The 24958-nt window shown below is 41.7% G+C and overlaps 1 protein-coding gene across 1 annotated transcript; it reads right to left on the bottom strand.

Annotated features, from left to right (window-relative positions):
- Positions 1-543: 543 nt before the first annotated feature.
- On the bottom strand, positions 544-24274 carry NBN (nibrin). The gene is made up of 16 exons (XM_056854388.1): positions 24238-24274; positions 22717-22850; positions 21568-21716; positions 18663-18822; positions 17278-17381; positions 16182-16299; positions 15524-15714; positions 14248-14345; positions 12272-12410; positions 8759-9031; positions 6858-7326; positions 5458-5544; positions 3746-3901; positions 2680-2793; positions 1782-1831; positions 544-647 (listed from the first exon to the last, which is right to left on the bottom strand). The coding sequence occupies exons 1-16, from the start codon at positions 24272-24274 to the stop codon at positions 620-622; spliced, it is 2307 nt and encodes a 768-aa protein (XP_056710366.1). The 3' UTR covers positions 544-619.
- Positions 24275-24958: the final 684 nt, after the last annotated feature.

Below are 24958 nucleotides of genomic sequence, written 5' to 3'. Positions count from 1 at the left end.
ATGCATACATGGCGCTTTCCCAAGTCAGACATCCTGCAGAACACTACAAAGTTGAACACTTTCAGAAGTAGTGCACCTCATAGCTGCTACTGTTCCAGTCAACATTTTGGGTTCCCATAATTTTGATGCTAGTGAAGAAGATTTCAGGCTAACAAAGTACAAAGATCACAAGAAAAGATTCCCCATTGACTTACATCCTAATAAAATTTAATTTAATAAAGGAGCAAAAAATGATCTGAAATGTACACAGAAACCTGGAGATCCACATCAAGTCCCTTTATAAAACATCTGTAGTCCTTATTTTAGTACTGGGCAAGTAATACAAAAAAAATATCTAAAACAACTGCCCTTTTAAAAAGAAATCCTGCTAGTTTCCTTTTGTAAAGCAACAATTGCATCCAAAATAATGCTCCTAAATTGTAACACGAATTTTAAACACTTAAAGCTGTAACTTGTTGTTAAGTACTGTTAAGAGTTTGCAACCAAGAAATGTCTGTTCTTCTTTAGAGGTTCTCAGAAGTATGAGCAATATGAAGTGAACCTTTTGATGCTACAATGTATAGTCAGCAAGCAGGCGAACAAAGTTTATTCTCAGCAGTAGATCCAAATCAAGACATAGCTATCTTCTCTTTACATGGGGATTATACCTGAAAAGTCAGGAAAGAAAACTAAATGCCCGGTTTGGAAATCTAAAGGAAAACACATTCAAATGTATTTAAATTAGCTCCAGAAACAGTGGAAAAATGTTGGACGGTTGGAAGCAATCCTGGGCAGCAGTGAAACTGTCAGAATTACAAAGTTCCATTAAGCAAAAGTGCTCTTTTGGCAAACTCGCTGGCAAATACATTTAAAACACAGAAATTCCCATGTTGTAGGGAAGACAGGGATCATTTCAGTACATTCCACAGTGCACTTTACTGCACCTATTAAGCCAGCAAAATTGCTGGGAGAAGAGAAGCCACTTGACCTTCCCCCCCTTCCATTGGGAACAAGTCACTCAGAAAGCCCAGACTTGAATTTGTACTTGCAAACTCTTCCAAATCGAAACTCAAAAAGGCCAGAGTTGGCTTTTGGCTTGCCAGGTGACCCTCAAAATGCAACCCTAAGCAGAAATGCATGTTTCAGTGGCAAGCAAAGGATTTTCTTGCCAGAAGCAGCAAAGGAGGAAAAAATATCTCCTTATCCTTCGACAGGGGTCGACTATCTCTGGCATGGCATGCCAAACAGCAGCATATCAGATCATTTTGCTTGGCACATGAGGCTGGCTCTCTGCTCAGCGGTGCTGGCAGCACCGCTGGAGCTCAGCTTGATCTCAACACACCTGGTCAAGTAAAATCCTTGTGCCCCTCCCATTCCCCTTTTCTTTGCCAGCCTGCCAACATCTTCTCAGGTAGATGTGTACAGGGGTAGCATTTGGGTTAAAACATTGCCTATCCCTATCCTAATACCTTATGTCTGATTTTGGGATAATCTGAAGAGCCAGCTATTGGCGTATTTACATAAGAACATAAGAAAGGCCCTGCTGGATCAGACCAAGGCCCATCAAGTCCAGCAGTCTGTTCACACAGTGGCCTACCAGGTGCCTCTAGGAAGCCACAAACAAGACGATTGCAGCAGCACCATCCTGCCTGTGTTCCACTGCACCCAATTTAAAGCAGTTTGAGTGGTGAGAAGGACAGGCTTGTTGCATGGAACCAGAACAAAACCCTCAGAAGAACAGTGAGGACACTGCTTCTGAGCCATATGAGATGTGAGACAGTTCCTGAAGATAAACCACTCACCTGAAGAGATCATCAGCAAGTGACTCCTCTCTTGCATGCCGACTCTGTTCCTAGAAAAAAATGAATGTTCCATTTAAAATCTGTGCCAAGGATGAAAATCTCCTTGTTGACTTTAAACAGATTTCTTCATACATTTACTTGTAAATGCACTGCTCACAACACTGACCTAAACTCATGGCCAAATGCACTGCATCCAGAGGCCTGCTCTGTACTGAAAGAAAAAAGGCACACCACTGCAAGGGACAGCACATGTGGACACCTGAAGGACCCTGAGAGCTCATTCCTGAGTCTGGAGGCCGATTGGGCTCAGGAGGCAGTGTGACCTTGCCATCAGTGGTAAGTGCCTCTTATTCCATGATAAGAGGCACTTACACTGGCGGTGAGGGCAGTTCTGTCAGCGCCTGGGTGCCATGGAACTGCATACCACTCCCCCGGTGGTGCAATCTCTCCGGGACATAAATCCCAGAAGAGACATGCGGTGCTGGCATGGGGGGGGCATTCCCGGGATGGAGCTGATGTCAGCTTCCATAGCCCCTCCAGGCCAGGTTTTTCCTGGCGCAGCCTTGTTGTTCTCAGTGCGGCAAAATTCCCCGTTTTTTATTTAAAACCTTTAGAAGGCCTTTTGGCGGTCGGGGGAACCTCTTTGGAGGCACCAAAAGGCTCAGGAATGAACTGCCCATGACAACAGGTCCCCACTGGAGAACTTCCCATTGGTAGAAGCATGCAGATTTTCATTTTGTTTGTTTTTCCAAACTTTCCCAGTTTTCAGCAGAGTTACACAGTCAGGTGGCATATGAAAATGAGCTAAGGCCAGCTGTAGTACTACTAAATGTTTTGAAGATTAAAATGAAATATCTGATTCTAATAGCACTTAAGAAAGAATGCTTGTGTCCCTTACCTCCATTTCTTGCCTCAACCATTCTTCCATTTCAGAATTCTTTTTGGCATTATGAGCTACCAGATCTGATCCCCCAATAATGTGTGGAAACTGTCCTGCTCCAGGATAAGGAACCTGTCAAAAGCAAAACATATACTATTTGAGTTCAAAAATTCAGCCAGAGAGTACTAATCTCCAACGTCCTAGACAAAAAAAAAATCTTAAAAGATTATTTCAAGTTTGGCATCAGAAACATACTTAGATATGGAATATTATTTCTCAATTCATCTGCAAAGAAGCAGACAAGACGAAACAATCTTTGCTATTTACCATTTGTATGGAACTTAATAAGAAAACCTGATTTTTACAAACTCGTTCTATATATTGAGTCCTTTCAAACAAGCACAGGCACAGTAGGGGGCGCTGCATGCAGCCTATGGATTTGGAGCCAACCTGTAATACTTTGGCTGGGGTTTTGACCTACAGGTATGCACAACTCTGATGAGGAATTTTGCTAATCTTGAGATTCTATTAAATGCAACTCAATCCATAGGGATCCTTCATCTGAGCAGAACATTCCAAATTTCGGTTTCCTTTAGATAATTTAATACTATATTTAGTTCTGATGTGAAGCGGGACTGAAAGGATAGTTGGTTAAAAGAAATTTCATTGCTTAATTTTGGACTGCATTATTCAGAAGTGTGGAGAAGGCAGAATATTAAAATACAATTTAAGATATGTTTCACATTAATGTATTCTGCATTCTGATACAGTGATTCGCTTAAATGTACCGTTGACTATTACATCTATTTTCAATTATTTGAGGAGTTGGGAAAAAATACTGGAAATTATTTAGAAGGCTTCTTAAGCAGCTGGCATCCAGTTTATGAAGGGCATGGTCTCAGTAGCCTGGCACAAGACTGGAATAATCTGTTCTAAGCATATAAGAATGCCATTACATCTACAGATTTAAATGAAAAAGATAAAATCCACCAAATGTGGAAGAAGCAAACAAAATTTGTATATCTTTCTATACACTCTGAAAAGTGCCCTCTCATGACAGATTAAAAAAGAAAAGCATACCAACCTTTCTGAATTTTTTGAAGTTGTTTAAATGTCCATAATTTGTTTTTGCAGTGGAATCAACCCCTCTCCTCGGCTGACTAACCACCAGAGATCTTAATTCAGTCAGCAAAAGCCTGCTAGGAAGATTGCTAGAATCACCTGCAAACGTATCAGGATTCTTGCAGAGTGAAGAAGGGAAAAAAAAAAACTATAATAGTTAGCCGAGGTTACTCTATAATACCTTTATTTATGTAACCCTACCTTTATTCTTCACAGTAAATTGAACCACTTGCTCATTGTTTTTTGTATCTGAATGAACCCAGCAGCACCTTTCACATGGGTCTCAGCAAACATCCCAGCTCCCACCATGGAACAGACAGCAGGGTATGGGGTACTTTTTAGAGGGAAACATGGAGCAGCGACAGAGACACCAGTGTTGTAGCTGCACCCTGCACAGCTACTGAGTGGTTAGCAGAACCTGAGCACATATGAGGACAGCGCTTGACTGTGCCAAATTCTGCCAGGCACTTGGTAACTGTGCCTGCATAGCCATGGCCCCGGTGACTCCATCGCCTCCTCTAAATACCCACTGTTAAGGGCACTATGCCAACTTCCCCATCAGTGTCTCTCAGTGGGCCATGGGTTCCAATCAACCACATGAGCCACTGCTGGGTGAAACCCGTGTTACTAAGTGAAACTAAAATAACGTACAGCACTGGGTAGCTATTTCATGAACTGAATTATCGATAAATTTATTCATCTACCACTCTAATCTTAATTAGAAGAAGACTTGGTTTTTATATGCCGACTTTACCACTCAAGGCAGAATCAAACCAGCTTACAATCGCCTTCCCTTCCCCTCCCTACAACAGACACCCTGTGAGGTAAGTGGGGCTGAGAGAGCTCTAAGGTCACCCAGCTGGCTTCATGTGTGGGAGTGGAGAAACCAACCCAGTTCACCAGATTAGCATCCACCACTCTTGTGGAGGAGTGGGGAATCAAACCCGGTTCTCCAGACCAGAATCCACCCCTCCAAACCACTGCTCTTAACCACTACACCATGCTGGCTCTCTTTATTGTAATCATCTACCACTCAAATAATTTGTTTGCATCTGTATTAAATTTATGCCCTGAACTGCATAGTCTAGGCTAGCCTGATCTTGCCAGATCTTGGAAGCTAAGCAGGGTCAGCCCCGGTTAGTATTTGGATGGGAGACCACCAAGGAATACAAGCGTCGTTATGCAGAGGCAGGCAATGGCAAACCACCTCAGAACGTTTCTTGAAAATCCTATGGGGTCTCCATAACTCAGCTGTGACTTGATGGCTAGTAATAATAATAAATTACATTTATTCACCTACCACTCTAATCATTTGTTTGCATGATGATACAACATACTAGTCTACTTAACTCTTCCTGCATCAGTATTCCAAACAAGAAAAGGAAAATGGATTTGCTTTTGGTTCTCAAATGAATTAAAATTTGATGTTTTACGTAGCTGAATGAAAGGCTGAGGAAACAGGTAAAGACTAGTAGCAAAGTCAGTTTAAAGGGAATAGTACTTAGATACTATGCTTCTAAATTCATTTTGCCATCCTTATTACCTACAGAGAATTCTTTTAACTGGAAAAAAGGAAACTGCCTTCTACATTACCTTTCGTAATACACACACACACACACACACACACACACACACATATATATATATAAATGTCAGTGTGAAGACACTCCTTACATGAGATTCATTTATTGTTCTGGGTGTTGATTCTTTTTTTATCTCTTGTTTCTGGAGTAAAGCCGGAAGGGCCTGTTCATTTTCTTGCTGTTTGACACACAAAAAAGCGATAGTACATTCATTAGATCTAAGACCACTAGTGGAAAGCTACATGTTTGAAAACTGATGGCATTCTCCCCTCTCTTACAAAATCAGTTTCTTGTTTCTTCTTTATTTAAGGAACAAACCACTCTTCATGGGAGTGCCCAGACTGTAGAGGAAGGGGGGAAAACATTTGCTAATAAACTCAGAATTAGTTGAATTCCTAGATTAGTAGTGAGATACTTGGGAGTTTACACATAAAACAAAGAACGGAACTTTCATTCATGAACAATTTTAATGAAAAAGCATTGTTCTGGATAACAGTGTTAACTGATTCATTGTGGCAACACAACAAGGTCGGCATACTTTGTAAAAGGCATACTAGGCTTTATTTAGGAATGTGACCAGACTAAAGAACAGTATTTCAAAGAACAAGGCAAAAGGTGGTTCAAATGAAATATGTTAGCTACAGAACCATAATCCAAGAGGGAGAGAGAGGCACAGGATTTCAGGGTGAAATAAACGTTTAGAACTGTGCTTGTGAGCACTGAGGTGAAAATGGAAGGAGTGCAGGACCAAAAAGAAAGGTACATAATCAAATTTTTGTTTAGATATACATGCCCTGCTTTTCTCCCCAATGGGGACCCAAAGCAGCTTACAAGATCCCCTTCTCCTCTAGACACTTGAGGGAAAATTTATGAATACCAACAGATTAATTTAACCAACTAATTCTTTAAACAGATCTTTAAATAAGATCAAAAGACTGTCATGCCTTCTAAATAACAGAAATCTGCTGAAGATGCCAATAAGTTCGCCTGTAATGGCTTCATCGCCCCAACCACGATAGCCCAGATTAGTCTGATCTCGCCAGATTTCAGAAGTGAAGCAGGGTTGACCATGGTTAGTATTTGGATGGGAGACCACCAAGGAAGTCCAGGGTTGTTATGCAGAGGAAGGCAGAGGCAAACCACCTCTGTTAGTCTCTTGCCTTGAAAACCCTACTGGGTTGCCATAAGTCGGCTGCGACTTCACAGCACTTTACACACACAATGGCTTTATTAAAAAGATGCTCAAGGCTTGCCTCCCACTCTTGATATCAGTCCTGAATAGTTATTTCACCTTAATATTACAGGGGATACACAGAGAGAGAGGGAGAGCGGATAAGATCCTTTAGATTTGATAGTAGTGGCACTTTCCTCCAATGCAAGGGCTTCTTATGCCTGAAGAAAGTGCCACTACATACAGAAAGCTCTGCAGGAGCCAACCCATACATGATGTGAAAGAGAAAGCTCTGCAAGATAGGAAAAAAATGCCCTTACCAATACCTTCCCAGTCTCTCGGCTTGTGGAACTTCTTTCTCGAAGACCATTCCCTTCAGTTTCCAGTTTCTTTTTCTTCTTCTCATGACCACAACTACCTCCATCATCATCCCCTAGTTTTTCTTCCCAGTCTAATTCTTTGGCCTCAAAAACAAGTTCTAATGAAGCAGTGTCTTCTACTATGTCATCCAATCCTTTTCTCTTTTTTGATGCAGGTTTTCCAGCAGGAATGTTTTCATTAGGGTTTTTTTCTTCTGATTTGCTGCTCCCCATCACAGACTTTCTAGTCATGTCTACAGAAAACTGTTTCATTTTCTGATCCAAAGTACCTTGCCCCTTTTGAGATACTTCTGTTTTGCTTTCCAGCAGCAAAGACCTAACAGGCTGAGTGTGAGTGGATGCCTGGGATGATTTCTCATCTACCTTTGCATACTTAGACACTGATGTTTCTCCTTCCTCATTTCTTTCCCTTAAATGGAAAACAGCAATTAAAACACACTTACACGTACTACAGCACATCCATAAATAACAGTGTATGATGACTGAATAGGAACAGACGCACACTGGCCGCAATTATGTATGAGTTTAGTGATGCTAAGAAAGTCCACCTGAAATTAAATGTAATAAACATTTAACTGTGCACTTCAATTAAACTCATCTCAATAAGACCATCTTTGTTGTCTGTAAAATAGTCATCACTGTGCAAACAAAATGGAAAAAAAACCTGGAGTAACCTTGCAGGGAGTCACATGTGATCCTAATTTGAATGTATTTGAAGATCCCATAAATGTATAAAATATATACTTGGACAAAGCTTTTGGGAGTGAACATGAGCCAACAGTATGAATTTTAGTGAGGGTTTCCCTTATTTGCTGCTATGGTACAATTGAACACTTGAGGAAACTTAAAAGCTTTTAAAGCTGCCCTCTGCAGAAATAGATCTCTAAAATTTGAACACACTGGAAGCTGCCTTATACTGAATCAGACCATCAGTCCATCAAGGTCAGTATTGTCTACTCAGACTGGCAGATGCTCTCCAGGGTCTCAGGCAGAGGTCTTTCACATCCCCTACTACCTGATCATGTTAGCTGGAGATTGAACCTGGGACCTTACCAAACAGATGCTGTACCACTGAGCCTCAGCCCCACCCCCGGGTTCAAAATTGGGGGTTGAATCATTGCAAGGGCTATGCAAGCTACACACAAGGATCCCCAATCTTCTGTGCTCACCCACCTCACCAGTCCTTTCTGACCCTGGAAAAGTTTGTTTCTGGGGTCACGGGACCCACATGGGGTAACAGCCACACAGGGTGGTAGGCTGCAATGGGAAGTGGATAGGAGACGAAAATAGAGCTCTGCTCATGTGATTTCACCTCCTTCCCCCCACCCCGCTCCCCACCCACATGGTTCTTATTCCATGTGGTTCTTGAAAATCTGGGAATAAACTTTCTCGGGGTCAGAAATGGGCAGAGGAATGATGGAAAAGGTGGAAGCGTGGAGTCCAATTCACTGTATTCGGTCTCCACTATTAAAAATTTTTTTTAAAAGTACAAGGAGAGTTGGTTTTGATATGCCAACTTTCTCTACCACTTAAGAATCAAACCGGCCTACAATCACCTTCCCTTCCCCTCCCCACAACAGACACCCTGTGAGGTAGGTGGGGCTGAGAGAGCTCTAAGAGAGGTGTGACTAGCCCAAGGTTACCCAGCTGGCTTCATGTGGAGGACTGGGGAAACAAATCCAGTTCACCAGATTAACCTCCGCAGCTCATGTGTAGGAGTGGGGAATCAAACCCGGTTCTCCAGATCACAGACAACTGCTCCTAACCACCATTCTTAAACACTACACCACATTGTACTAGTCTGACAAAGAAACGTATACAAGAAATGTATGTAAATGTACCTTTTCTTAGAAACTGCTTGGAAGTAATTTTTAATGGAATTGGACGGCTGCTGTGAATTGTTTTTGCTGTTTCTGCCACACCCTGGAATTTTAGAGGGTGACAATGATAAACTGCTTCGATCAACCCCAGGCTGCCAGTTCGGCTTGGCTGCTGACATATTTACAGTCCCAGTCCCTACTGGGGTCTCCTTTACAGTAGTTTTGTCCAGTGGATGCATTTTGCCTTTCTGTTCTCGAACGGGAATTTCTTTGTGACTCCCAAATATTTCCATGCTGTATAAACAAAAATACTAGATAAAGAAATTATAAATTAATTAAGAAAATCACAGAATCGTAGAGTTGGAAGGGGCCATACAGGCCATCTAGTCCAACCCCCTGCTCAGTGCAGGATGAGCTTAGAGCATCCTGACAAGTGCTTGTCCAGCCTCTGCTTAAAGACTGCCAGTGAGGGGGAGCTCACCATCTCCCACTGTTGAACAACTCTTACTGTAAAAAATGTTTACCTAATATCCAGCTGGTACCTTTCCTCCAACAATTTAAACCCATTATTGCAACTCCTATCCTCTGCTGCCAAGAGGAACAGCTCCCTGCCCTCCTCTAAGTGACAGCCCTTCAAATACTTACAGAGAGCAATTATGTCCCCCCTCAACCTTCTCTTCCCGACTAAACATTCCCAGCATCAAAACTATGCATATCCACTGTATTGTCATGTGCATGCAGTTGTGCAAATAAAATAAACATTCTCACCCACCCCTCAACCTCAAGCTTGAGTAATTCCAACATCTAAAAATTGGTGCCATGAATTATTCACCTGGCTCATGCTGGACAGGCTCCTGAAAGTTTGATATTTGATAGTGCCTAAGAATTTTCTTGTGAGTGATAACAATAGCCAGATCAGTGATACTCACTCAGTGGCTCAGCAGCCACATGTAGATCTTTGACCTGCCATATGTGGCTCTTCCATATGCTGTTCCCCAATGAGGCACCTGTGTTGCTGGAAAACGGGCAAAGCCATTGCCCAGTAGGGCTTGTGGCTAGTAGGGGGCTCCCTTCTCAAAGCATTGGAGGGACTGGGGGAGATGCCAAACTTTATTGCACTGTGGGCCTTGTGCTAGAGGTGGAAGGGTCTATCCTCTCCAACCATCCCCTGCCCTTCTCTGCAGCCTCTGTGCTCTCATCACAGCACATAGGCAGCTGTTGGGAGAAGAGCAAGCAGGCCACAGAGAAGAGAAAATGAAACTACCACCACAGCAGAAACCCAGTCAATAGGGTTGCCAACCTTTAGGTACTAGCTGGAGATCTCCTGCTATTGCGACTGATTTCCAGCCAACAGAGATTAGTTCACCTGGAGAAAATGGCCGCTTTGGCCATTGGACTCTATGGCATTGAAGTCCCCCCTCCCCAAACCCCTCCCTCCTCAGGCTCTGCCCAAAAAAACGCCGGCCGGTGGCAAAGAGGAACCTGCCAACCCTGCCAGTCAATCAGCAAGCTAGCCACGTAGCGGGAGGTGGTGATCCTACTCCATCCACAGCCAGCTTGCTCTCCTCCAAGTGCCTTGTCAAGCTCACTCTCTCACCCGAGCGACTGCAATTAACATGAAGGAGAGAGCGAGAAGGCCGTGAGGAAAGTCCTTCCCCTCATTCCAGAAGCACAATGGCTTGTTACGGTTCAACAGTGGTGGGGAGAGACAACCCTACCTGGTCGTATAGCTGTGTGTGTGTGGTAGTCTCAGACTCGTGATTGTTAATTGTATATAATTAACAACGAAGGCCTGAGGGTTAATTTTTACCATTTCGGCAAAGTTCTCACCGTTACACCCTTGGAAAGATCATTGTGAATCATCAGGAACTTTCCCAATTTTGCAAGATTTATTTCTGGGCATGAGCAGATCTCTAGGTTGCACACTGATATGGGAAAATTAATTTTAAGCTCAGTAATTCTTACCACATAGAATCAAAGGAGATGAATTCATCGGTTTTGATAGAGTCATGTGAGTTTCACATAACTGGGCCTATATAAGACAGCCACACCCAAAACGTCCCTCTTCAGAGTATATTTATTCTGAAGCAAATCTCATTTAGTCCAGATTCCATTTATTCCAATGAGTCTTACTACCAAATATGCACAGGATTGGGGCCTAAGGACACATACACATGCAACAGATCGTACATCTCTGTATCTGTCTGTAAAAAATTAAATTTCATGTGCGGTCGAGGAACTTCCATGGTCCCCACTACATCTGTTCAAGAGCCAGGGGAACAAACAGACCAATACCCCTTGGACCACGGAGGCCCCTTGACCTCTGAGAAGTCTTCTTCCTCCAACAAGGCTTCCTTCCAGGTAGAGCTGGGGCCAACATCCATCTCAAGAGAACTGCTCTGTTGAATAAGCTAAGTTCAGCATGAAAAATGGCTTTTTGTCCCCAAGAACAGTATTGCTTCCCTAACAAGCCACACAGGGAGGCAGAAGGGGATTTAACCCTTTACCCTCCACTAGATTTTGGGAATAAAAACTGGGCTTCGAGCACTGTTGTTATTAGCATGTGAACCTCCTTTTCAGAGTAAAAGCTGAGTATAAAGATTACAATAAAACTTTTGATACATTCGAGGGGGAAAAGACAAATTGGGCATATCTTTTTCCCCTTTAAAATGCTCACACTAGCATGAGAAGACCAATTTGATTTAATGAAACTGAAAAGGGGTTGATCCACGACACCAATCCAACTCAGGCCTGCCCATGAACAATTTGCGTTTTACACACAGAGACCTGTGGCCGTCATCTCACCGTGTATTTAAAAATAACAGCATGCGACCTAAAGATGATCATAGCAATGCTGGCTGTTATAGGTAAGTAAGGTAAAGGTCCCCTGTGCAAGCACCGGGTCATTCCTGACCCATGGGGTGACGTCACATCCCAACGTTTCCTAGGCAGACTTTGTATACGGGGTGGTTTGCCAGTGCCTTCCGCAGTCATCTACACTTTACCTCCAGCAAGCTGGGTACTCATTTTACCAACCTCGGAAGGATGGAAGGCTGAGTCAACCTTGAGCCGGCTACCTGAAACCAACTTCCATTGGGATCAAACTCAGGTCGTGAGCAGAGCTTTTGACTGTAGTACTGCAGCTTACTACTCTGCGCCACGGGGCTCCTGTTATAGCATGCTATAAATAAATGCTTCTATGCGGTTATCAATTGTGTTGTTATAGTGGTTTTATTTTACATTTCAACTTTTCTGCAAGCTGCGTTGGACACTCACTTTTTGGTGGCTGCAAGTCAGAATCTGTGGTTTTAAAAATGAACTTTTAAATAAAATAGTCAATACACTAACTCATCAAAACCAGTTCTAATAGTGAGATTTAGTAACTACAGAAGGACGTGAATAATCTAACCAGCCCCAAGCTCTTGAAAATTTCCTCTTGAAATATAAAGATATGGTAGTCAGGCTGTGTGTGACCTTGTCGTGCAATCTTATTTCTAGATAAACATCTCAGAGGAAACCTCAGTCATACTGTACCATGTGTCCACCAGCTCTGTGTCCGTTACATATGCTGTGGCATCACCTGTGATGGCAGGCATTGCTGTCTCCTCTACCACTGCATCCTGAGACAGACTTGGCTGTGTAAGAACTGATGATGAAGAAGCAGGTTTTATTCCTGCAAATTAAAATGCAAGGAAGAACAGGTGTTACAGCTTCAATGGCACAAATACAATTTTTATCAATCTGCAAGGCAAAAGATAAAATGCTCACGTTAATCTTGTAACAGGAAGCAATTGATAACGCTCTTTATACAATACATTGTATTAGCTGACTTCGGAATGCAATTCCGATGGACCTTATCGAACTTACTCTATTAATGCATCAAAACTTCTTAAAACATCCTGTTTCACACATATTTTTGAAAAACACTTCTGTATGACAACTATTTCTACATAGAGGCTGCATGCCATATACCCTCCATTCGTTTCTCTCCCATCTTGTACCATAAACAAGGTTCCAAAGTAACAACTTCATTTGCTACTCAATCTTTATTAGGCCAGCACACCTCTTCACAATTCATTGGCTACTCTGTGTAGTTTCTTTGATGATTGTTATTAAATATGTAAGGTACCAGATCAGATACGGAGAACTGTGAAATGAAAGATGTACGATATTAAATAGGATCCAAAGAATTGTGTAGGGAACTCGTTGAGTGGGAAGGATCTTTTCTGCCTTCATCTTCTTGCTGCAGACTTTGAAAATCTGCTTCTGAGGGTTAAATGACTTTGGAAACAGCATGAGGCATACAGCAGGGAGCTGCAGCAGGGGAGCAGGAACAGCAACAACAACAAAAAAGCATCCCCACTCCTAGCCCCATCAGCAGCAGAGTCAGTAAAATCCACTTCAGCACCAGCCACAGTTCGCCATCACTTTCAAAGCAAACTACCGTTTGTGCTCTCCCTCCAAATCAAGACTGCAAGTTAGATTCAGGCCATAGCATTAATTCTATTTATCATGCATAAAGTGGATTTGAATATTTAGGCTTTGATCCCGGGCAGCAATTCAGCAGGTGTAAGGACCTCCACCTGCAGAGTGCAATTTCCTGGCCTCTCTCCCTTCCGCTGCAGCCCAAAATGCTGCTCCTAGGGGAGGAATGACATTTTGACAGGAATTTGGGCCTATAGCAAGTGGTGTAAAGTAGAAAACCAAGCTCAGGGGCAAAAGTCCTTGTGCCATGGGAACACTGCTCTGGAGCTGAGCCTCTGAAGCAGGGGTCCCCACCTTTTTGGGCCTGCGGACAGATTTAGAATTCCGACACAGCATGGTGGGTGCAGCAACAAAATGGCTGCCACAGGACGCGGAGCCAGCCACGAAATGAAGTCTTACTTCATTACTATAGCAACCCTTATAACAACATATAAAACTTGGTCAGTGTTACACACGTGCTGCTTGCATATAGTGAACCTCATAAATTCATGACAGAAGAGAGCTGTGACTCACAAAAGCTCATACCCTGCCAAAAATTTTGTTTGTCTTTAAGTTGCTACTGGACTCTTTAACTTTTCTACCACTAGCGACAGACTGACACGGCTACCCATCATGATCTATCTTCATGACAAAATTAAATTAGAGCAAAGGCTTTTCTGATCCAACTTCAATCTGAGCCACTATACACCCCCTTCATCATCAGGCGAAAACAAATAGCACAACAAAACAGGGCAAGGGAAAACAGGAAATGAATCAAATACTAAGAGTGCCATCCAACGCAGACTTGTACCCTTCTAAGACATTACACGGGTACCTGGAAGGGTTAGCTGCTTTGGATGGCACTGTAAGTACTCGAAATCTGAACACAATAGATAAAACCCTTACCACTAATATAAATTTGTACTATTCCATAAGATAGCAGCTCCGTATCACATGCCACCTAGAGGCCTAGCAGATGAATTCACTTTGTTATAATAAAAGAGAGGAGGGTTTTAAAAAAAATGATAGATAAGTTTTACATTTACCTGCATTAGGAGAAGCTTGAGGATTACAGTACCTTTCTGTGGATGCAAAGATAACTGCTAAACCAATTTCTGCTTCTGAAATTGTCCTATACTTTTTCCTGTTCAACAAAATAGAAAGATTCCAGATAAGCAACAGAAAACCACCAAACAAAATGCAAAAATATTTCACTGGAATCCGAAACGCTGTGTTCCACATTCTGGATCTTCTCAGATTTCCCATACCTACCACAGCTGACCCCCACAAGCCCTGTTACTGAAAGTTAGGGAGCCCTCCAGAGCATTCCAGGTCACATGATGGGCTTGAAGAAATATTAACTTGTATGAGCATGAGCCTGTGTGGGATCTAGTCTTTGTGTTACCAGCCTGAGACAACTGAAATTGCCAGTGTTACATTTAATTCTATTAACTTGAGCAGTTTCCAGACTACAGTCAATTAAAAAAATCAAGCAACACACGAAAAAAACACACATTGCTATTAATGTGTCAGGAGGAAAATATTCGAAAAGCCACACACAAAGTTGTTGCATGAATGTTCAGGTTCTGAAGTTCTCTTGTTCTACCACTTTGTAAGAGCTTTTAAGACAAACAGTCCCATCTACTTATATCCAGAATTTAAACCAAAGGCTCCATCTGTGAAGTTCCTAAATCCCTGAACTGCTGAACTCAGCACAATCCCCCTGAAATCTTACTAAGCTAAAGAGACACTATTGTAGAAATTTGCCAGTGCATTTCTTGTAATTAAAAGATTTTATTTTAATTCAAATACAGTAAAGTTCTTGCATGTCGTACAGTTTAAGTATATACACAATTCATTTTTACCCCAATACATTTTCACCTGAAAGTGATTTTCAGAGAAGCCACTGAGATTTATTCCCAAGCAAGCATGCTTAAGATTGCAGTCTAAATCATGCAAGCATTTATATTTTCATGCAACACACACTGTAGGGCAGACAGTGTCCAAAGAATAGGAAGACATAATTCTTAACTACAGTGCTATATGTGTTATGAGAAGAACTCTCAGGAATGACAAATAGATCACGAAGGGGTAGCCATGTCAGTCTGTCACAGCTCTGTATCTGAAAAAGGGAGCTATGGCTCACGAAAGCTCATTCCCTGCCAGAAATTTTGTTAATCTTTAAGGTGCTACTGGACTCTTGCTCTTTCCTACTGCGAATGACAATTAGATTCCTTACCCACCCCAAAAAATTACTTCACCATAAAATGGGCCACAATTGCTAAAACATTAGCAGCCTTACAGAAGTGAAATATGCCACACCTTTCCAACACAGTTGTGATGGTATCAATCCATTTCTTCCCCAAGTCAGAAACTGATGCTTGAGAGCCTGTGAATCCTACATCAATAACACAAACGTGAGGCGCTACTAAAAGAGCAGCATCTTCTGCTCCCTCTGTCATCAGTTTTGCTTCTCCTCCTCCAAGTGTGACGGCTGGACTCAGTTTTGCATACTAAAAATCAAATACAAAATCCATTCATGTGACAGAACAGACTCCATCTCTTTGAAACACACAACTTTTCAGAATTTTAAGAGTGAATGGAACGATTATGAAAGTTCTTCAACAAGCATAACATTACAAAGGGAGAACCCTGCAAGAGCCATTGACTATTTCCAACTGTTTTCTTCTAACACTACTTTATCACAGTGAACTGTCTACACAGAGGAAACCTGTGATTTGTCCTCCTTTATCAATCGAGGAAAAAGAATGTGGTATAATACCGGGCCAGGGGAGCTTCCACAATGCCAAAGGTTTGTGAAATGCAAGGCCCACTTTCCCTGGAATACAATTGCTGTATCCATGCAGCAGCCCTGCCAAGATATCAAGTTTTTTTTCTTCTTCTTCTGCAGAAATGCCCTTCACAAAGTATCTTAAATCCTTTTTGTCAAGCAAGGTGCAGTAAACACAGAGCCAGTTACCTGTTTAGCAGACAGAAACACAAATTTTTTCCCTCTGAAGATTACTCTTCTTGCAGGACATGCAGCCAGATCTAATTTTTCACTCCTAATAGTTGGTTCATCAACTGGAGGTTGAAAACTGCGAATAGAATAAATGGTTGTGAAAATGTAACTCATACTTTATGGATGTGATAATCACAGTTAATAGCTACATTACTTAAAAGAAAATTATTGGAAAATAGTAATAAGCGAAGTACTGGTTCTGTAGCTACTACTGTTAGTATACTGATGATTGAAAAGCATAGGGCAAAGAGGTGAATTCTTCTCCACTTCTCTTAAGCTTTCCCCAGTTTGGATAGCATACTTTGTACTCTGTATCTAATATTTAGAGTTCAGATTTACAGCTCTTTGTTTTACTATGCTTCCACTGTAAAATCCTAAGATCTGATTCTTATTCTTGTTCAATAAGTTGGTAAATAATATTCTTAATACTCTTGTTGATAAGTTGGTAAAATGTGGTTTGGATCCTACTACTGTTAGGTGGATTTGTAACATCCGAGAATATCAGCAGCTTCCTAATAACGTACGTAATTAAATTAAAAGTCCAGTCAATACAAGAATTTCTCATTGGGTGGCCCTCGAACTGGAAAAGTAGTGGAAATGCCTATTCTGGAAGAGCTCACACTTTTCCTAAATAAGTAGATTCACTGCATAAGAATTTTTATGAGAATGTTGTGATTTCCATTGATATGTAGGCAACACATCTTCGTGGAAAAAAGTGACCTAAGGTAATTTTCTTCTATAATTTCTTAAAGACAGAACAGCAGCATTTGACAAAAAGTAAAATGTGCTTCTGGAAAAATGCAAAACTTAAGTATCCCACATATTATTCACGTGTATATAAATGTGTAATACAATTGATTTAATAGAATACGACGTAAAGCTTCAGTGCAGCCTGAAGAGAAAACATGACTAGAGTATGATGGCTGTATCTAAGTAGGTCAAGATTCAGAAGTTTTTAAAGTTTCAACTCACAAGTTACACAATAGAACAACAGCCCCAATTATAATTACGAAATCATGTAAAACGTAGGATAAATGCTAACACAGCATACTACCTTTCAGGCTTAGGTAACTGGTGTTTGGCCTGAATAGCTTTGATTAATTCAGCAAAATATTCTGGCTTTGTAATTGGTCGTCCACAAATCAATGCACATATTGTCTAAAAATAGAGAAAAATATTACCCGAATTCACAATCATACAAATAAAGTAGTGTCTCATCTTATTTCATTCTCTTTCTTAGTACCCAATCATTCTCCTGTACCCATTCACTGAGTGAGAGAATCCCAGGACTTGACAAATCCCAGGCCCCAGGTTGCCATGGTGCCTAAAAATGTCATTGTGTCATCTAATAATTTCAGCAGTGTCTCTAAGAAGTAAAAAAACCTTATACTTATCATTTTCTTAACTAGTTGCTTTCTATACATTCAATTAAACGGTGTTTTTTAAAAAAATAATGGAATGATCAGAAATAGAGGAGAAGTTGGGCTAGCGATAGAGGCTAATTTTTTGGGTGTGGAGATGACATACAGGGCTATCCCTATATTTATAATACAACATTTTTGCCATAGCTTTAATAAAATTATTAGGTTAGGTTTTATGGCAGCAATAAGGAGAAAATACATCACTAACATACGGAACTCTGAAGGATGAAAAATGAGTGTAGATCGTAAATTTTGGGCTGGTTTCTACAGCTAAAGAAAATCTGTCAAATACCATTATTGCCTGTGGATACCAGTCTTGCAGTATGATTGTTTCCTTCAATCACCTTACACTGAACTCTCTCATAATATAGCAGACTGTCACAATGGGTACACCGATCATGTTAAAACATATCATAACCACTATGATCCCCATAAATCCCTCTGACCTTCTTACCACTTCTCATGCCACACATCTCCTCCCCATAGCTTCCTTCCATGTCCTACATTTCTCTTCCACTTCCATAGTGACCTAATAAATCCAAATTTACCCCTCTCCACTTCATTATTTATGTTTTAAGACCAAAAATCCAAAGGCCTAAATCCCCTCAATCTTAACTTTCCCTTGATTATCTTTCTAGCCATTAAACCTAAATATGGTGCTCTAATAGAAAATATCTATATAACAGGTCTCTCATGCGCAGCCTCACCACAGTATTCTTGTAATGTACCATTTTTACTGTCTAAGGCATTTTTTTCCTATACAGATTTCAAGCCCGATGTCTCTCGAGCATTACAATATCCTTGCATGGTAGTGCCTGCTGTCAGGAAACCTCTCTGTGTTCAAACATGCAAGTGGATGAATCAAAACAAATCAAAAAAAGAGGAAATGAACGCATAAGTCTACGAAGCATTTTGTTGCAACAAACAATTCGAAGGCCCTACAGTTTCAACTGAGTTACCTTCTTTCTTGAAAACAACTGTACTATACTTACATTCAAAACACACACATACACATTACCTTCACAGTAACTTTGACTGAGACCATGGCAAGATGAGTACATTCTTCTTTCCACTCACTCACTACGTGGCCTCCCAGCTGCAGAATATTTTGATTTAGAACACTTTTCTGTGAGAGATCTAAGCAGGAAGAGCACACAACCAAGGGCTCATATTCCACTCTGCAAAGGACAGTAATGATTAGCATGAATATACAAGCAAGACAATCTTTTCAGAAACAGTGAGCCCCGCATGGCACCAAGAATATTCCCCTTACCCCATCCCCAATATAACAATGCACAGAAGCTATATGGGTTCAATGGGGATTTTATACATTAACAACTGGCCTGAGCCTTAAAGATTCACCCATCAGCTCAGGCATCCTAATTTATTTATTTTTAAAAAAACTTTGACATGATGCCTTTCCATCCAAATAGGGTCCCCCATGACAGCATAAATCAAAACAATGAAACATTGCAACTTTAAAACATCAAGATATTAAAACAACATTTAAAATAAAGTGTATATCAACACACATAACACAACCAGGGAGGACAGCCAATAACAGCTAGTGAGTGAAGGCCTAACAACACACAGAAGTCTTCACCTGCTGGCAGAAGGCAAAAATAGAGGAAGACAGACAAATCTTCCTGGGGGGGGTGGGGGGGAGTTCCAAAGTTTTTGGCACCATAATTGAGAAGGCCCTTTCTCAGGTTGCCACCTGTCTAGCCTCAGATGGCTGAGCCACCTGAAGCAGGGCCTCCAAAGATGACCAGAGTGGATGGGTAGCTTCATACAGAAGTAGGCGGAACTTAAGGTCCTAAATTACTGGCTGCCGGAAGCATGCTGGCATTAAAATAAATCCCATCCTGACTCCAAGTGTAAGGTGGCAAAAGTTGCCCTTTGCTTACCCCAGCCTGCATATACTAGTATGCCATCAGGAACTGTAAATCCAGCATCCCCTAGGGATGTGCATTCGGATATTTCTGGTCCAAATATATATTGGTATTTTCTGGATATATTCAGGTGTCCATTTGGTATCTGGGATTTTTCAGGATACTGGGAAATGGGTTCCAAAAACCTTCAGAAATATTTGAGAATAACTAGGAATATTGGGAGCCAGAGTTTCAAGGCTCCCAGTACTGTTTTTTTCTTCAATTTTACTGCGTGTCTCTGTTTTACCAGGGCTTGGTATAGGCTTGCAGGGTTGGTTTGACTGGGGTTCTGTTCTTTTAAATTGGTTTTGTTGGTCTTGCAACATTGTGTTCTTTGCTCAAGTTACTTTGCTTCAGGTTTGTGGTTTGAACTGCATTCTCTGGTTCGACATTGGCTTGGATTCTCTGATTTGACATTTGTTGGGTTTGCAACATTACTTGGTTCTACATTGGTTCTTTGGGCTTGCTGGTTCTATCTGCTTTGGGAAGCTTTTGGCCAGTGGTTGCTTTGCTTGCTCTTGAGTGTTTGGTTACTGTTTCCCTTGGAGAAAGCTTAGAATCCCCTTCCATAGGAAACAATGGAGGATGGCTGGGGGCACATTGTTTAGGGGCCCATAGAATTGGACCTCCAGCCCCCCAGAAAGATTTCCCATAGGGAATAATGGAGATGAGCACTATTGGAATAAAAAAACCCAGATCTTAATACTAAACCGGTATTTGGTACATGGATAATCAGGATACTAATATTTTTGGCTCCCTGATATCTGGATCTGAAAAATACAGATTTTTTGAGGTGCATTCTTTCTACCCCCCCTCATCCTGTCAAACACTAGGAAGAAAAATGGTGAAGACCCTGTTCCAAGGGAGCCCCTGCTCCAACCTCGCTGATTTGCAAGCCATGAGAGGCCAATTTTGGAATCCTTCCTCCACCAAGAAACACCTCGGGTTGCTTGCTGAAATGTTGCTAACTTAAGGAAAAGCCCACACTGCTCCAGCCAACCCCAGTAGGGCCTAACTAAAAGCAAATAACCCCACCCTGTGGCAAAGTGAAGAGAGCAAAAAAGAGCTCTTTCCCAGGCAACCTGAAAGATCCCCCTAAAGTTCTTGATGGGCCTCAAAACAAGCTAATACCACTTTGCCAAATATAGAGGTGGAGGTGAGCAACTGGCAAATGGGTTTCAACTGGCAAGTGCCTTTACAGGTGAGTAGGCAGCCTTTATAGCTGTTGCTCCTCAGCCCTGATTGGTCTAAAAGCCCAGTTTCCCAGCATGCCCCACAAAAACTTCAGCATCTTCTTTTTTAGGAAGAGAAGGATGGGCAATGTCAGCTCCAAAGGAACAAGAGGACAGAAGCTGGATTTCCACTGATTCTGAAATTATACAACTGAACAATTGACTCTTAACAAAACACACACTATGAAACCCTGTGTGTTTTCTCACCTTGTGTTTTCCTGCAGATGAACTATTTTTATACATACTTCTAACACGAAGAGTGTTTACACTTAACAGTTTTGAAGATATGGGGGGACTAGCTCTCACCTTTTACTATACTAATTAGATATTCTAGAAATTATCTCAAAAATGTTACAATGAGATGTCCCTAATTTTAAAAAAAATCCTGAAGAACCATTTTGCTAGCCTCTCATAGTCTAGTCTGGTTAAAATAGGGGGCTTACTTTTTAGTAAGGCTGCAATCTTATGCCATACAACTAGGAATAAGTCCCACCAAAGTCAGACTGGTTTCTGAATAAATCTGCATAGGATTATACTAATCTTAAACCTGCAACCTTGATAATCCAATATATTTAAAATGGCTGAACTCTTCTGAAGTATTTTGCTAACACACAAGATATACAAGTTTACATTTAAGGATGATAGTTTTTGTTCCATTTTTAGTGTATCATTATACATATTCAGCAACTTTCAACATATGACCCAAAGAGAGTTTACCTTTTTAAAAATTATTTTAAAAATCAATGCAAATTGACCTTACCTATATTTGCTTTCAAAGACTCCAAAAGTGATTCTGTCACCAGACTGCAAAGTTCTGGAACTGCCACTTGGTAGTTTTTCTCCATTAACAAAGGTACCATATTTAGAGGAGTCTTTTAGTGTTAACACAGGAAATGTAGATGATTGACTCTGAAAAGAAACATCTGTTAAACATTTCAGATACCAAAAACAATCATTTTTTATCTACCAAGAAAAACACAAGGTGTTATGCTAAGGCATTAGTGATTTCAATCATATTAAAAGCCACATCACCTTTTATTTCTAAATAAAAAAAATATCTTGAGCAATATACATTGTGGGTTTGATCTTATCTTGTGCAAGGACAGCACAGTAGAAGACAACTCCCTCCCTGAAACTGTGTCCTGCTGTGACCCCTAAAATCATGCCTCCACGGGTTAGCGAACCATTGGGAATAGAACTTGTGGGAGTGGGGTGGGGTGGTGGGGGGTTGGCAGAAATTTCTCCCTACTCCCAGCTGAAAAGAAGAAGAGTTGGTTTTTATATGCCAACTTTTTCTACCACTTAAGGAAGAATCAAACCGGCTTACAATCGTCTTCCCTTCCCCACAACAGACACCCTGTGAGGTAGGTGAGGCTGAGGACTGTGACTAGCCCAAGGTCACCCAGCTGGCTTCATGTGTAGGCGAGGGGAAACAAATCCAGTTCACCAGATTACCCTCAGCCACTCTTGTGGAGGAGTGGGGAATCAAACCTGGTTCTCCAGATCAGAGTCCACTGCTCCAAACCACTGCTCTTAACCACCACACTGGCTTCAAGCTGCCAGCAAAAAAACATGGTTAAAAGCTTACTTTTCCCATACAATTTTCAGAATTGCTTCTATATCCACATCCAGCATCTTAACTGCATTAACACTTGAGGACACTTCAGCAAAATGCTTTTTGTCTTTCTTCAAAGCAAATCTTGTTATTTCAGTTTCACAGTTCTTATGGCATTTATAATGTACATTTAGGCTTTCTTTAAGCTAGTTCAAAAGTTTACTTGGTTGCACTTGTGGAGGGACTTTACTAGAGTCTGGGACTTGACTTAGGTGACACTCATTCAAATTCAACAGCTAATTTATAAAGCTGCACAATGCCTGTGATTAATACTACTGTATATTTAGTACTTACAAGGTTAACTGGAGGATGAGTAACAGAAAGGACTGCATGACTTCGGCTGATTGATTGATCATCTTGAATTAAAATGGCACAATTCTTGCGTCCAACAACATATTCAATGCCAATTAAAAGATGATGTGGTTCACCTGGGTTGGTAAAAAGAAAAAAAATTACTAAAAAACTATAGCAGCCAGACTGCTAAACAAACAAAACCAAGGGCCCCCAGACATATCAACCTCATCCACATATAAAGCAGGAGGAGGGAGCTGGAAGGGTGTCTGTTTCACACAAAAAGGAACCCAAATACCTCACTGTATTCTGTGGCTTGAAGCACTTCCCCCCCCCAGCCCAACTCTGGTATACTAGGAGCACTGCACAGACAAAATTGTGGCATTGTCCCACAACATTTCTCAATGCAGCCAGTTCTCTATGTACTCACTGTGCATGAAAAATCAAAATAGACCTGCTCACAAGTTTCAGCGGACACATATACAACCTATATACAGTGCACATATGATCCTTTGTTACATATGCTTTCAATTATTCTCATGTTATGCTTAATACATAAGTTAAACCCCACATTTATACAGGTATTAGCCTCTGGTTTCATCTGTAAAACAAACACTGATTGGCTCTTTCATGCAAACAGATGTACACAGGTTCACTGTAACATGTGAACACGGCTTGGGAGGGGATGCACTTGTGGCCCACCCCAAAGACGCTGCCATCTAAATGCTTTGGAGTGTTTTCTTGATTGAATTCTCATGGTCTCCACTGACATCATATCTCCATGTGAACGAGGACTGCCCCTTCCCTCATCACACAGCGCTACTACACCTTTTATTGTGCATTTCTGCACAGGTAATAGGGTTGCACTGTACAAAAAGGTTCACAAACTTACTTGGATAAATGATTGAGGCTGTGGTCTATACTGCTGTATATAAGTCACCGTGGGTAGCCGTGTTAGTCTGTCTGCAGTAGTAGAAAAGGGCAAGAGTCCAGTAGCACCTTAAAGACTAACAAAAATATTTTCTGGTAGGGTATGAGCTTTCGTGAGCCACGGCTCACGAAAGCTCATACCCTACCAGAAAATATTTTTGTTAGTCTTTAAGGTGCTACTGGACTCTTGCCCTTTTCTACTACTCATACCCTACCAGAAAATATTTTTGTTAGTCTTTAAGGTGCTACTGGACTCTTGCCCTTTTCTACTACTGCTGTATATAAGCTTATTGTAAGTGGGATCCTATTATGACACATCTGTACCACTTAACAGATCACGTTAATACCCTGTTTCATTTCTTTCTGGTGGTTCCAGCCTTCTAAAATCCGGATGCATTGGTCATTGAGAGCCCCCTTGTGTAGATTTGCACTGACTCACTGTGCGTCATCCACCGTGAGTCTCTATGAGAAAAGTAGGCGATAAATAGCGTAAATAAGTAAATATCTCCCACAACCAGCAAAAGGCCACATTTCAACGTCTCTGGAAACCAGAGCTAGACTGCGCACAGCCTCCCTTCCCATCTCCTCCCTCACCTGGATTGGGCTGGGCGGCTGGAACCAGCTTCCACATGCTGGGGGGGAGCGTGGGCCACCGTCTCCTTGGCTCCCTCCCCGCTCTCTCGCGGCGCAGTTTCTCAGTCGTCCTTCTGGTCCGGCCAGGAACCCACCATCACACCAGTCATCATTCCCCCCCTCTTCTTCGTCCCCAGCGCGCATGCGCCAGACCGAGCCGGCCCAGAGATCATAGAGGCGCAAGACTAGTAGAGCGCCGCGCACCGCGTGACTTCGGGCTTCTCGTCCCACCGCCTGAAAGGGGAAGGCGCAAAGCGACGCGGCGAGCATCCAAAATTTGCCGTTGCTGAAATCTCAGGGAGTCGCATTTTCCACACGGGTTAAATGATAAGACCTGGTTTACAAAGGGCCTGAAATCTGTCTTTAATAGAGAGGGCACGTGACTGCTGTACTGCATAGGCATCGAAAAGAGCAAGAGACCAGCAGCACCTTAGTCTTTAAGGTGGTCCTGGACTAGCACCTTACAGTGCATTCCTAAGGAGAGTTACTCCAGTCTGTGTATGAAAGCTCATACCCTACCGGAAAATATTTTTGTGAGTCTTTAAGGTGCTACTGGACTCTTGCCCTTTTCTACCACTGCAAACAAACTAACACGGCTACCCACTGTGAATTATCCAGTCTCTGTGTGTGTGTGTTAAGTGCCGTCAAGTCGCTTCCGACTCATGGCGACCCTATGAATGAA

Source organism: Euleptes europaea, chromosome 8, assembly GCF_029931775.1.
Source record: "Euleptes europaea isolate rEulEur1 chromosome 8, rEulEur1.hap1, whole genome shotgun sequence".
NCBI lineage: Eukaryota > Metazoa > Chordata > Lepidosauria > Squamata > Sphaerodactylidae > Euleptes > Euleptes europaea.
Note: the sequence above shows the minus strand (reverse complement) of the source record. Positions and strands in the feature narration are given on the sequence as shown.